General features: G+C 47.2%; 1 protein-coding gene across 1 annotated transcript in view; it reads right to left on the bottom strand.

Annotated features, from left to right (window-relative positions):
• Positions 1–4,556: 4,556 nt before the first annotated feature.
• The window catches only part of LOC122920105 (BTB/POZ domain-containing protein KCTD19-like), a 43,205-nt gene continuing 32,189 nt past the window's right edge, over positions 4,557–15,572 (bottom strand). The window contains exons 6-10 of the mRNA XM_044269313.1: positions 9,580–9,740; positions 9,051–9,154; positions 6,366–6,508; positions 4,797–4,880; positions 4,557–4,599 (exon numbers count right to left, since the gene is read on the bottom strand). Of these exons, the coding sequence (XP_044125248.1) occupies positions 4,557–4,599; positions 4,797–4,880; positions 6,366–6,508; positions 9,051–9,154; positions 9,580–9,740 (535 nt within the window). The remainder of the gene's footprint in view (positions 4,600–4,796; positions 4,881–6,365; positions 6,509–9,050; positions 9,155–9,579; positions 9,741–15,572) is intronic.

A 15,572-nucleotide genomic window follows, 5' to 3' on the forward strand; every position in this document is an offset into this window, starting at 1 on the left:
CCGAACGTCTGCAAGAGTCGGAGATCTCCAAGTAAAAACGGCAAGGCCCAAACAACGTCCAAATAGGTGAGGTGTTGAAGCGAAAGGCAAACACCACCTTCAGAAGGAAGGAAGGAAGGAAGGAAGAAACGGGATGCAGAACAGCCCTGTCCTGGAAAAGACAAAGCTCGTAACAAAAAAAGGGGCCATTCCGGCACCCGTCAGAGACACGACTGATACGGAACACAACCGTACAGGACAGAAGGGGTAGAGAGAACTCCTGTAACGGCTCCAAGGACAAGATTGGAGCGCCGAGAGTACAGTACAGAGGAACCAAAGAGCCACTCCGAGGAAGAAGGTCTGGACAGGCCCCGAGGGCCGGGGAACGCTGGAAGAGGAAGGACAGCGCCGACACTTGACACTTCAAGCAAAGGAGTCCCAGTCCCAGGTCCAGGCCGGACTGGAGAAAGACAGAACCATGGGGGGGAGAAGGGCAGAGTGGGGAATGCCCAGCTACCCACCGACACCCAGACAAAAAACCCTAAGTCCAACGACAGATCCTGGACGAAACACAGCCAGGAGCGAACAGTAGCGAGCCCGCTGGAGTCACCTGGGCAAGCGGATAAAAACCCAATGTGACCAGGCGCAGACCAGTAACACGGGCAGAAGGGTCGGCAAAACTGGTCCCGTCGGCCTCCGAGCAACCCGGAAGGGAACCGAAGGGTCCGCCCAGCATCCGCCAGATGCCAGGACAAGACAGGCTAAAGTCCATGCTTATGTAGCCACCACAGGAAGACTATCTACAGTCCTGGTGTGGGAGATCGAAGGACAATCTGGACCGAAGGGCAGTCCCCCCAAGTTACCAAGAAGGTAAGTCTACAGCAGGACCACAGCCTAGAATGGAAAACGCAATCTGCACCCAGCGGGAGGACAGAACGCGGTAGACCCAGCAAGAGGCACACAGCTAATACAGCCAGTGTGAACAAGGGAGACAGTACGAGACCAAAGGAACACCGGAACCATCCACATGAACAACCATGCTCCCCCCAGAGGGGAGGACAGTGAAGGAACAGCCTCTGAAGCCTGGCCGGGCAGAAGCCACATCGGCGTGATCTGTACCGAACGGGGAGCCAAACAGAGCCGGCGAGACAAGGTAGTCGAGACAGAGGCCGGCATCACACCCCCCAACCGAAAGGAGGAGTGGGCAGCAGGGAAGTCATAGGACAGCCCAAAAGCAGAACCCTGCTACACTGTGAGACGCCAGGTTCACCGCCTCGCAGAAGGCAAATACCCTGAAGAACCCAAGGTGGAAGTCCTCCGGACCTGGGTAATAGAGCATCCAAGAGAAGTTGGGTGATCTACCCGAGAAGAGTGGCCCGAACCTGGTAGCAGATCAGACCGAAGCGTAGAGGGCGCCAAGAGGAAGGACTCATACCACACTGCATCCGAAGAGGAGGAAATGGTAATAGGCGAAGGAACCATAGTCCCGCCAGAGCCAACGAAGAATCCGAGGGGCGCTGCAGACAACAGCACGCATCTAGGAACCACGAACACTTCCCGGGAGGAAGGGCCAACGAAATGAATGAGTACCACCCAGCTCGGTGCAGTAGAGAGCACAGAGCCCTCCGGGTCAGGTGGACAGAACGATCTCTGTAGAGACGAGTGCAAGGCTTGCGGCAAGTAACCCAAGAGAACAAAGGGATGTCGCAGGAAGGAGGGGAAGCATACGTACGAGCAGCCCCGTAAGCAGTGAGAAGGCCAACCCACCTACGGGAGGAGAAGGCATAAACGGCCCAAACAACGCACAAGAACGGCCGCTCCCTGCAAAAAAGTCACTCAGAGAAGAGGACCAGCCACAGAGTGCCCCAGCATCTATGGAAGTGCAAAGTGCAACCTGAAAGGGAGTTATGCATAAGCCTAGCATGGCACGCGATGGAACGTAAGCAGTCCGCCCCGAAAGAGGGGAAATGTACCTGGCAAACTGCAGTCGGCAAGAGTGCAAAGGCCCACCCCAAAAGGGGGTGACGCCTAAGGCCGTACCTACTCCAGAGACATAGGACATACCATACAATCCTGCAGGAGCGCAGGAGGTCCACCTAGTGAAAGGGGGACATGCACAGGGTTATCCTAGCATTAAGAGAGCGTGCAATAATTCCCCCAACACCGAACTTTGTGAGAGTGCAACCACTCCGCCAATGAAGGGGACATGTACAAGTCCAGCACAGCACGTACAAGGACAGCCGTGAATCTCATGAGCGTGCAAAGGTCCGCCCATGGAATGAGGGGTGGTCACACACAAGGCCAGCACCGAATCCAATGGGAGTGCAAGCGTTCCACCCATGTACGGCGCTGGTGCGATGTGTAAACATGACGCCCGCTTGCACGTGCAGCGGGCGTCATGCACATGGCCAGCATCTCATCCAGGGAGAGTGAGAGCACCCTGCCATGTACGGGAGTCATGCACATAGCCAGCAACGTACTGGCGAGAGACAAACACAGTCAGTGAGAATGTGTGTATGTCGCCTGAGGAAGGGAGGCATGCCCATGGCCGGCAGCGAATGCGAATCCAGTGAGAGTGCGTACACCGCCCACGGAAGAGGGGCCATGCACATGGCTGACAGCGGATCCAGCGAGAGTGCAAGCACCCCGCCATGGAAGGGGTTCATGCACATGGCCAGCAACGCACCGGCGAGAGAACAACCACAGACAGAGGGAGTGTATGCATGCCGCCTGAGGGAAAGAGGCGTGCCCAAGGCCGGCAGCGAATCCAATGAGAGTGCAGCATACCACCTATGGAAGGGGGTCATGCCTATGGCCAGCCGCGAATCCAGTGAAAGTGCAGCGTTCCGCCTATGGAAGCGTGTCGTGCACCTGGCCAGCACCGCATCCGGTGAGAGTGCAGATTTCCGCCTAATAAAAAGGGGGACATGCACATGATCGGCAACAAAAGATAAAGGGGGACAGCAGCTGCATACAAAAAGAAAAGAAAAAAGTAAAAATCAAAATTTAAACAAGGAGAATCAGCCCTGCAGTAGCAGGGAGTGTCTTGCCTCCTTGGACACTAAGCAAAAAAACTGGCAGTCTCTCTCTCCAGGCTGAGGGTATAGCTGTGGAGGAGGGGCTTAACAGTTTTCACTTAGTGTCACGCCTCCTATGGAGATGAGCTATACCCAAGGTCTTCTGTGTCCCCCAAGGAAACTGGGCGAGAAATTTAGTTTAAATGGCATTTTAAAAATCCCTGATAGACCAAAATTAAAAATTCTAATGAGCCACAAAATCAACACACAAAAATTATAAAAAATAAAATACAAAAGTTTAAATAACCCCCCTTTCCGTATAATTAAAAAATACTTAAATAACAATAAATATAAACATTATGGGTATCACCACGACCAAAAACGCCATAAAAAATTCCAATACGGCAAATGGCGTAACAGAAAAACATTTTTCATTGCTTCTCTTACCCTCCAAAAAATGTAATAAAATGTGACCAAAAAGTCACACAAACTCCAAAATGATGCCAATAAAAACAACAGATTGTTCTGCAAAAAATGAGCCCCTAAACAGCTCAGTAGACATAAGTGTAAAAAAGTTATGGGGGTCAAATTATGGTGATGTAAAAAAGAAAATTATCAAAGTCAAATTTTTTTTTTACACTATTTAGACATAAAGAACCTATACATATGGGGTATCGTTGTAATCGGACTGACGCAAAGAATGAAGGGCATGGGTCAGTAAACAAAACGCCATTGGAATAAAACCCTTAAAACGGTGGAGGAATTGCGTTTTATTTTCCAATTCCACCCCATTTGGAATTTTTTTACTGCTTCCCACTACATTTTATGCCATAATTAAATGTGGCATTAGAAAATACACCCTGTCCCGCTATAAATAAGCCCTCATACAGCTATGTGACCGGAAATATAAAAGTAAAATAGGGAAGAAAAATGAAAACGTAAAAACGAAAAAAAACTCCAGTATCCTAAGGGTTAATAAGATCAATTGAAAAAAAGGCTTTTTTTTAGCTCAAAATGAGTAAAATGCAATCATAAAAAATTAAAAAAAATAAAAAAATTGCCCCTGAAAGTATACATAGCCTTTAAACTGCAGTAAACTGAGTTTTATCAAAACAGAACTCCGGAAAATAAAACAATGACCTTTTCGGCAGTAATTGCATCATGACAGCAGACCGCCTACCTCTCCTGTTATAACTTAAGGCCCCTTTACACTGGCCGAACATTAGTCAGAAAATTGCTAACAAGTGTTCGTAGCATTGCTCATTAGCGATTATCTGCCAATGTAAAGGTTCTGGCGATTACCCGATGAACAAGAAAAAACATGATCGTTTCTGCGGTCACCTAAATAGTTGTTTGCCAGCAGCAGATTGTGCCGTCTAAACAGCGATCTGCTGCCAGTAAACAATGATTCAATATAGTGATGAACAATGGCAGAGAGCACTCCTCCCCATACTGTGGAGGAGATAGCTCCCGACAATCATCTGCTACATCTAGTAATGTAGAGGGGCCTTAAGTATCAGCCTGGGCTCCTCTTACTCTTACAGGAATGCCATGGCCTCTTCACTGCACATCAATGTTCATATGCCTGCAGATATGTCTGGAACTGCAGGTCAACAAATGGATGAGTGTGACTGAGCACCATCACACTCATACGGACATCACTGTACCAAATACTCCAGGGAAATGGCAATGCCTCTTCACTCTGCTGATCAACTGATGTCAAGTACAAGCCATCAATGTAGTATCTGGGAATATCTGGTGGTTACTTTTGGATACAGATTAAATAAATGTCCCTATTACCTGTAAGCCTTGCACTCATATAGAGCTTTCACAAGGGATGGGATTTGAAACTCTGTTACTTCCTGACAAAGAATGTCCCATTCTCTGCAAAGAAAGGAACAGCCATAAATAATACATCTGATTCATAACACATTTAGTGTGAAAGTAATACATTGATGCTAACCAGCGCAGACAACCTCATGTTTAAAAAAAAAAAAAAAAAAAGAGAAATGAAAACATTTCATAGTTCATGATATGGGTATCATATTTTTCTAACTATAAGACGCTTTCCCCCCCAAAAGTGAGAGAAAGTGGAAGTGTGCCTTATAGCCCGAATGTTAATGACCGATCCCATTAGGGAAACGTTCATTAGCACGTGGAAGGAGAAGGGAGCGGTGAGGGAAGCGCTGTGCTGGCTGTACTCACCCTTCCTGGTCTTCTTCCAGGCCCAGCTCTGCACTGTGCCCCGACTGTGTACTGCATCAGGATGTAGTGCACCACGTAGGTCCGCACTATGACCTGATGTGGTATGATATCAGGTCACTGCAGCGTGGGCGAGAAGAAGAGCAAGAAGCAATGAGTGAGTAACAAAGTCGTCGGGAGCAAGCGAGGTAAGTTTATTTTTTTTATGTCTGATCTGAGGCTGATGGGGTTAGATCTGAGGCTGATGGTACCTGTTCTGAGGTCTGATGGGGTCCGATCTGAGGCTGAAGGAGGATAGGGGTCTGATCTGAGGATGATGGAGCTTGGGGGGCTGATTTTGGGGTCTGATCGGAGGTCTAATGAAGAATGGGGATCTGATGAAAAATATTATTTTTTCCTCCTCCGAATCCTCAAGGCGTGTCTTATAGTCCAAAAATTTTATATTATGACGAGCAGGATTTGGAAAAGTTTTATATGCAGTTTTTTAAGCCAAAACTAGGAAGGGATCAACACTGAGTCGCAAATGCAAGCCCTGTTCTACATATGCTCTGTCCTACACGTGCTCCTTAATGAATCTTTATCCATTAGTGAATATATCGCACAGCTGCACATTTCATAGTTCATGATATAGGTACCATGATATAGGTACGCCTTTTTCCTCCAAAAGTGAGGGAAAGTGGCAGTGCGTCTTGTAGTCCGAATGACCGATTCCTACAAGTGCTCCTTAAGGAATCATTCTTTATCAGTAAATAATATATTTACTGCAATGGTCAAATGTGGTCAACATTTTATTGCATTTTTTTGATGGGGAAGGAAAAAAACTCAGCCTCAAAACATTTACAAAGTTTTCAAACATCTCCCCTCTTTAGTTTACTGCATCAAAATGGCAACTGTAAATTGGGTCTTTGTACATGTGCATTCATTTTCCACAGTATACAGAACACCAGGCAATGGCACTAAACACTGCCATCTAGTGATGACTGCTAAATCGCAGCACATTTCAGAATGAACAATCAAGGACATAAAGTTCTCCTGTGGGAGTTTTACTAGACGTATTATGAGATGGTTGTGCTTAATGCTGCCATTTTGTGCGTACATTTTCTTTTGTGTAACAAAAAAAATAAAATATAAAAGAGTAGGAGTCAGCACGGAGCTCTTTTTACTTACATGAACTCGGATGGAAGGTGGAGTCTTCCCAGTCTCAGGAAGTTCAGGATGTGTCTAAACATGTCTCCATCGCCATTCACTAACAAGGAGAAGCCGCAAGTGATCCAACATGCTTTCCTGGAGTTGGCAAGCAGCTCAGGATACTGGACAGACAGATGAAAAGTGCTGAATTTATTATATCTCACCTTTAAATTCTTAACTCTTCTCATTTACATAGAAACATAGAAGACTGGCAGTGGAAAAAGACCACACAGTCCATCTAGTCATTAGGTAGTTATCTTGGGATAGACATGTGTTTATCCCAGGCCGGTTTAAATTCACTTACTCTCGATTTCCCATCCATATCTGCTGGAAATTTGTTCAAAACCTGAACTACTCTTTCAGGTTCAGCAATATTTTCTGACATTGTTTCTGATCTCCCTCACAACAAATTTTAGATAGTGTCCCCTTGCTCTTGTGGTGTTTTTTTTAATTAAAAACTCTTCCCTCCTAAAGCTTATTTATGCATATTTAAAGGTTTCGATCATGTCTTCTGAAGCTTTCCAGGCCTGCCATGGTAAGCTTACTGCTGAACTGTGCACGAGGCATGGCTCAGCAGAGAGCGCAGTATAATGCCACCAGAGGTGCACCACCAATGAGGCCAGGTGAGGCGATCGCCTCAGGCAGCACCAGGTAGGGGCAAGAGGGGGGCAGCGGAAGGGCCATGGGCGCTTTCATTGTGGCAAAGGGGTTAGGTTAAGAAATTATCATTGGGGGGGGGGGGGGGGCGCCGTTTCAGTTTTCGCCATAGGCAGCAGAAAGACTATGTTCATCCCTCATGCACACGGCCGTTGTTTTCGTCCGCATCCAATACGCCGTTTTTTGCGGCTTGGATGCGGACCCATTCACTTCAATGGGGCCAGAAAAGATGCGGACAGCACTCCATGTGCTGTCCGCATATGCTGCTCCGTTCCATGGTCCGCAAAAAAAATATAACCTGTCCTATTCTTGTCCACGTTTTGCGGACAAGAATAGGCTGTTATATTTATGGCTGTCTGTGCCATTCCGGAAATTTGCAGAACGCACATAGACGCCTTCCGTTTTTTGCGGATCCGCAATTTGCGGACAGCAAAACACACAACAGTCGTGTGCATGAGGCCTCACTCTAATCTTATACATCTCTATTAGGGTGAATGGGACAAGGGATCAAAAGATTCCAGATTGTGACCCCCTAAGGGGCTTAAACGTTATTATACGAGTAAAAAAAAAGGGGTTAAAACACTTTACTCGGTTTGTCTTCTGAAGCCTGAATGTATCCCCATACATTGCAGACTGCTTAGTCCCATTCAGTTTGAAATCCATCAGACGAGCTTAGATTTGCACTCAGAATTGCACAGAGGGAGGTTACAGACTGAACAGAAATAAGAAGCCTGCAGCCGCAGTCCTATGGAATGCATTACCACAATCTGCGGCTATTCCCCGTTCACGCCATGTGGTGGGCAGGAAAGGGGACAGATCAGCAGGCCCAGCTCATTCATCATTTTCTATGCCCATTTTAGGCGTAGAAAATCGTCTTAATGTAATCCAGCAAGGAATCTCGCTTACATTTAGACCGATGCTGAAGTTGGGGTTATTAAGACTGGTGTCTAAAACGCTGGTCTTAATAAATAACCCCTTTAAGATTTTGGTAAAATAGCAGGATTCTATATTAACATATCTAAAAGTGAACTCTATATTAATATATCTATTAGAACAAAAAAATCCCAAATCTAAACAGTTCTGGTGTCAGAAAGGCATAAATCTAAAACCAGTATCCACACACATCACTTACTAAGGGATAAAAATTGGACGTACCCCTGACACAATTTATAAATTTCCCGGGTTCAGCTCTGAAACTGGACAACCCCTTTAATGAGGAGTCTTTTTACTCCCCAGATTACAGAAAAGCCAGAAACTCCACAGGCTGCTACTAGAGCATCTTAGTTATGTACAGAAAAAAGGATTCCATATTTTTAATAAAGACTAATTGAAAAAAAAAAAAAAAAGATTTTTACCTCAAAATAAGTACAATGCAATAATAAATAAAATTGCCCCCAGAGGTGTCCATAGCCTTTAAGAATTCTTATGAGTATGAGACACGTATGAGACTTGCACTCAATGTTTTTAACTACCGGTATGTTGGTATAAAAAGATTCTTTGCTTTTAAACTATTTTCTTCACAATTTGTGAATTGTTCTGTTGGATTACATGGATATGTCTTGCCAGATAGTCGGCTCAGTGATCTTTCTGTGCATCATGTGAATTCAGTACAGGGCCTCAATAAAGTCTGATGACCTGTGCCTTTGTGATTTTTGGTTTCATGTGTAAATGCCTTCTAATTCACTCCCTTACTTTTCTTCATGGTGTCTTGTGCTGGAATGAACATTGGTGTGCCAATGCTATAAAAAAAAAAGCTATAAAAAAAAAAGGGCGCTAATGCAGCTACTGGAGCAAAGAGGCCCAGTATGCATGATACACATATGTTACACATATGTGTTGTATGTGCAGTCATAAGTCATATATAGACATGCTTCATTATGTCCCAAATATTCATATTGGTAAAGGACATCAATACATTTACTTTACTCATTCCTGAATAGGCAGATTCCTGCAATTTTTTGTAATCCCAGAGGCAGATAATGCAGAATAGTCACTTTATGGCTGTACCTTCAGCAGTGTTTTCAAGTATGTAGAATACCAGTGGCTCCTAACATAGACTCTGACGATCTGATGTTTCGGGAACGCTCTTACGTCAGCTGTCCAGCTGTCACCTGGGTAAATATAGATGAATACGCTACATAAAAACAAACAGAGTTTTGCAATGTCGGTTACTTGTAGACAATGTGACGCTGGATGAAGTAATTAGAGCCATGCAAGTGATTTCCTTGCAGTGTATAAATAAGGATAACTTTCATTTAATAGCAGTTTAAGGCTTGGGGTCGAATTTCAGCAACCGTCTTCATAAGTCATTCTCACTATACAGAGATAACATCATGATAAAACCATTTCTGATTATAGGGATGGATATGGTGACATTGTGCTCCCCCAATCAGGGAAGCAGTATGATCTGAGACCCAGTACTGAACAGACAAATGGTATTACACTGCACATATTCAGCAGCCATAATGTTGTGATAAAACCCTCATACACATAAGTCATCAATGACAGTACCAGTCAGAAGTATCTTCTAACTTACACAGTATTCTCCCATCCACCCTGGTCCTAGACTTCAGGTAGGATCTGACAGCTTCTCTCATCGACTGATACACAGCATCTTCTTTGTCCAGAAACGTGCACAGAGCATAAATCTCTAAAAAGCTTCTGGTCAAGGGAAGTCTGCATGTTCCCATCCAGTTCCTAATATCATAATATATAGGAACAATATTAAAATAATGTACCTATATGTTGTGTGTAGAACTAATACTTTAATCTGGCATCTGATCATCCAGAAACTCTCACGTAGGTCATTGTACAATTTACAAGAAGCAGAGAAACCCAATTAGAAAGTTGTGCTCAATTCTTAAAGGGAACCTGTCACCATGTTCTGACATATAAAATCAAATGTACCTTAATGCTTGTTTACCCTGATAGTTCCCAGCGATCGATCCATAATCTTCTCAGGACTAACCTGTCCTATTTTAATCGCCATATAATGCTTTCCCGCCGTTATGCTCATTTGCATAAATAATTCCTTCCCCTCACACCATCATAGCCTATTTCCCTCTCCCTTGACTTTGATTGACAGCCAATTTCTGCCCTCACTGCTTGTAATCTCGTCCGAAATCGCGCACATGCCCTTTTTATGAAAGACTAATCAGCTATGTCCCCGCACCCTCACGCCACTAGGTGCGGAAGTAAATAAGGAGTGTGCATTACTGTAGCGTTGCGATACTTACGCAATGTAGTTCTGCCCAAAATTAATACTGTGCATGCACGAGATTTTATCTATAGGGGCGTTTCTTAGGCAGAGCTGAGGCGCTTGACTCGGAGAAAATAGGACTCTTCTCCGGTCAAGCATGTACGATACAACACTTGTTAAATAGCATAAAAGGCGGGTAAGCGTTACAGGGCGATAAAATAGGACAGGTTAGTCCTGAGAAGATTATGGATTGATCACAAGCATTAACCCCTTAGGGACCCATGACGTATCGATACGGCATGGTTCCCGAGTCCTTAAGGACCCATGACGTACCGGTACGTCATGTGTTGTTCCTTATCCACAGCCTGGCGGGCGGTGATCGGAACAAGGTGCCTGCTGAAATCATTGAGCAGGCACCTCGGCTAAATGCGCGGGGGGGGAGGGGGGGTCCCGTGACCCCCCGTGTCGGCGATCGCCGCAAACCGCAGGTCAATTCACGGCTTTTACGTGGTGCGGTGGCGCCATCGGGTCCCCATGGGGCTGTGGGGGGGACCCGATGGCATGGAAGGCAGCGCGAAGCCTTCCTGAGGCATCTGCGCTGCCTTTCGGTGACGAGCCTGTGAGATCCAGCCGCCTGGATCTCACAGGCCGGAAGCTGTATGAGTAATACACACTGTATTACTCATACAGCCAATGCATTCCAATACAGAAGTATTGGAATGCATTGTAAAGGATTAGACCTCCAAAAGTTCAAGTCCCAAAGTGGGACAAAAAAAAATGTGAAAAAAAGTTGAAAAAAATAAAGTTTTCCCCCCAAAAAATTTAAAGTTTCAAGTAAAAATAAACAAAAACATCATTTTCCCCAAATAAAATTGGTAATAAATAAGGGGAAAAAAAAGGTATCGCCGCGTCCGTATTGACCAGCTCTATAAACATATCACATGACCTAACCCCTCAGATAAACACCGTAAAAAATAAAAACTGTCACCTTACATCACAAAAAGTACAACAGCAAGCGATCAAAAAGGCGTTTGCCCACCAAAATAGTATCACTCTAAACGTCAACTCATCCCGCAAAAAATTAGCCCCTGCCTGAGACAATCGCCCCAAAAATTAAAAAAACTATGTCTCAGAATATGGAGACACTAAAACATAATTTTTTTGTTTTAAAAAAGCTGTTATTGTGTAAAACTTACACCTTACATCACAAAAAGAGTAATAGCAAGCATTGAAAAAGTCATATGCACCCCAAAATAGTGCCAATCAAACCGTCATCTGATCCCGCAAAAAATGAGACCCTACCTAAGATAATCGCCCAAAAACTGAAAAAACTATGGCTCTCAGAATATGGAGACACTAAAACATGATTCTTTTTGCTTCAAAAATGAAATCATTGTGTAAAACTTACATAAATAAAAAAAAAGTATATATATTAGGTATCGCCGCATCCGTGACAACCTGGTCTATAAAAATATCACATGATCTAACCTGTCAGATGAATGTTGTAAATAACAAAAAATAAAAACGGTGCCAAAACAGTTATTTCTTGTTATCTTGCCTCATAAAAAGGAGATTTTTTGTGAAACCCACCTGTAAAATATTTTTCTCGTCTTTTCCATTGGGGGACACAGACCATGGGTATAGCTTAGGCCAGTGATGGCGAACCTATGGCACGGGTGCCAGAGGCGGCACTCAGAGCCCTCTCTGTGGGCACCCGCACCCTGGAGAAAGTCTATGGTGTACCAATATGCCTTAGACTTTTCCTGCCGTTCATCAGTGCAGGACATGCTATGAAGAGCACAGGCAGCACATTGAATGTAGGCAGGTTATTATAGCTAAATGATAAAGTACATGGAAGATATGATATTGGTGTTCAGGTTAAATTGCCGTGTTGGCACTTTGCGATAAATAAGTGGGTTTTGGGTTGCAGTTTGGGCACTCTGTCTCTAAGAGGTTCACCATCACTGGCTTAGGCTACCACTAGGAGGAGACACTATGCAAATAAGAAAAAAACAGCTCCTCCACTGGCTATACCCCCATGCTCCAACAGGAGGACCTCAGTGCGTGCAAAAGCAGTAGGAGAAGGAGACCAAAAACCAGATATTAACAAAGAAAACAGAACCGAGGAATACCATAAGGTCCCAAGAGATAGAACCAACCCCTCCTGTAACAGACAAGAATGGGTGGGAGCTGTGTCCCCCCCAATGGAAAAGACGAGAATTTTTTTTTACAGGGGAGTTTCACAAAAAATCTCCTTTTCTCGCCCATTCCATTGGGGGACACAGACCATGGGACGTCCTAGAGCAGTCCATGGGGTGGGAGACCAACACCTCCAGAGGGAAACGTCCAACGGTTAAACAGGAACCTAGGGCAGCATCAGCCGACGCCAGAGAGTGCAGCTGGTAGAACTTGGTAAAGGTATGTAAGGACGACCAGGTGGCCGGCTTACAAAGTTATGATGTAGAGGTTCGATTGCGCCTAGCCCAGGAGGCCCCCACCGCCCTGGTGGAGTGCGCGGTAACCCCCGCTGGGGGAACCCTACCCCGGGACCGATAGGCCATGGCAATAGTCGACCAAATCCACCGAGCCACAGTGACCTTGGAGGCCGCCAGACCCCGACGAGGCCCCTCGGGAACCACAAAAAAGGGACTCCAAGCGGCGAAATGGGGCAGTAACCGACAGGTACACCCGCAAAGCACGGACAACATCCAGAGAATGGAGAGCACGCTCCTTAGGGTTCCTTCCCCCGGAGCAGGGCAAAAAGAGGGCAGGATTATGTCCTCATTAAGGTGGAAGGCGGAGACCACCTTGGGCAAAAAAGAAGGGACTGGGCGCAGTACCACCTTATCCTTGTGGAAGACCAAAAAGGGCTCCTTGGAAGAAGGGGCGGCCAGCTCCGATACCCTCATGATAGAGGTGATGGCCACCAAAAAGAGCACCTTCCAGGTGAGAAGACTCAGGGAAATGTCCCTCAGGGGCTCAAAAGGAGCCGTCTGGAGAGAAGACAAAACCAGGTTCAGATCCCAGGGGGGCAGGGGAGGGACATACGGAGGGACCGAATGCGCCAGCCCCTGTAGGAAGGTCTTCACTGGACCGAGCAGAGACTGCTGAAAGAAAATGGCCAGAGCAGGACCTGACCCTTCAGAGAGCTCAGGGACATTCCCATCTCAAGACCCGACTGGAGAAAGGAGAGGACCACCGTAACGGAGAAACGAAGGGGAAAAACACCTAACTTCTCGCAAAAGGCAAGAAAGGCCTTCCAGGTACGATAGTATATCCGGGAGGAAGCTGGTTTCCTGGCTCTTATCATGGTCTTCACAACAGAGACTGAGAAGCCCCTCTTCTTCAAGATGGAGGTCTCAACAGCCATGCCGTTAAACGAATCGGCTGTAAATTCTGGTGGAAGAGCGGCCCTTGAGACAGAAGGTCCTCCCTGAGAGGAAGAGGCCACAGAACGTCTGCCAGCATCTGAGTGACCTCCGAGGACCAGGCGCGGTGAGGCCAATCGGGGGCGATGAGTATGGTCGGGATCCCTTCCGCCGCGACCCTGCAAAGAACCTTTGGGAGTAGAGGCAGTGGTGGGAAGACATAGAGGAGCGCGAAGTCTTGCCACGGAGACACCAGAGCGTCCACCCCGTACGCCTCCGGATCCCGAGCTCGGGCCAGGAACGTGGAAACCTTGTTGTTGAGCCTGGACGCCATCAGGTCCATGTTCGGGCGGCCCCAGACGTCCTCGAATACGTTCGGATGCAGAGACCACGCTCCCGGATCCACCCTGTTGTGGCTGAGAAAGTCTGCCGTCCAGTTTTCGACCCCTGGGATGTACACTGCAGACAATATTGGAACATGAGTTTCCGGCCACTGGAGGATCCTTTTCACCTCTTGCATCACCGTCCGGCTGCGGGTTCCGCCCTGATGATTGATGTAGGCCACAGCTGTGGCATTGTCCGACTGGACCCTTAACGGGAGACCCGCTAGGAGGGGGGTCCAATGAGACAGAGAGAGGAAAATTGCTCTGAGCTCCAGTATGTTGATCGGAAGGCGAGCTTCCACCTCTGAACACACCCCCTGAACCGTGCGAGCCCGGAGAACGCCACCCCAACCCAGGAGACTGGCATCAGTGGTGATGACTGTCCAGGAGATTGGGAGGAAGGATCTCCCCGAAGCCAGATTCTGAGTGGATAGCCACCACGGGAGTTCCATGCGAACCCGAGGAGGTAGGCGGATCTGAGAGTCCAGACCCCTCGATGTCCTGTCCCAGAAGGACAGGATCGCCTGTTGCAGAGGCCGAGTGTTAAACTGGGCAAAGGGGACAGCCTCGAAGGAGGCCACCATCAGCCCCAGAACCTGCATGCACTCCCTGATGGAGATACACGGGGAATGCAGAAGGCGAGACACCGACTCCCATATCCGTGAGAACTTGTAATCCGGCAGGAATACCCGGGCTGCAGTGGTGTCCAGAATCATCCCCAGGAAGGTCACCCTCTGGGAAGGTTGGAGAGAGGACTTCGGGAAGTTGATCAGCCAGCCGAACTGTTGCAGAGTCTGAACAGTGATCCTGACGCTGTCTTCGGCCTGGGGACGAGAGGGAGCCTTTATCAGTATGTCGTCCAGGTAGGGCAACAGAGATATGCCCCATGTGTGAAGAAGCGCCATGAGCGGCGCCAAGATCTTTGTGAATACCCACGGGGCTGTCGCCAGCCCAAAGGGAAGGGCGACGAACTGATAACGATGGCCGCCAATGGCGAAAAGCAGGAATCTGTGGTGAGATTCTGCGATAGGGACATGCAGATAGGCGTCCTGGATGTCCACTGACCCGGACTCCCCTGGAAGAAGAGAAGCAATAACTGAGCGGAGGGATTCCATCCGGAATCTCCGCACCCGCAGGGACTTGTCTAAGAGCTTTAGCTCTAGGACCGGACGTACTGATCCCTCCTTCTTTGGCACTACAAAGAGATTTGAGTAGAACCCTGTTCCTCCAGAGGAACTGGGTCAACTACCCTCCAGGCCAGAAGGGAAGAGACCACTTGTAAAAGGGCCGAGGCTCGGGCCGGATCCCCCGGAACCCGAGAAGGAAAGAAACGTTCCGGAGGGCTAGAAGCGAATTCTATCTTGTAACCGGAAGTTACAATTTTCAGGGCCCAGGTGTCTTGAACGTGAGCTCTCCAGACCTGCTGAAAGGAGAGCAGACAGCCCCCCACCGCAGGCGGTGGTGGCGCCCCTTCAGATGGAGGACTGCTTCAGAGCCGCGGGTGGGCAGAACTCCCCTGGAATTGTGCGACCCCGACGCTCACTTCGCTGAGAGACCAGGGATGCACAATGCGACCCTG

This window comes from Bufo gargarizans, chromosome 10 (genome assembly GCF_014858855.1).
Source record: "Bufo gargarizans isolate SCDJY-AF-19 chromosome 10, ASM1485885v1, whole genome shotgun sequence".
Taxonomy (NCBI): Eukaryota; Metazoa; Chordata; class Amphibia; order Anura; family Bufonidae; genus Bufo; species Bufo gargarizans.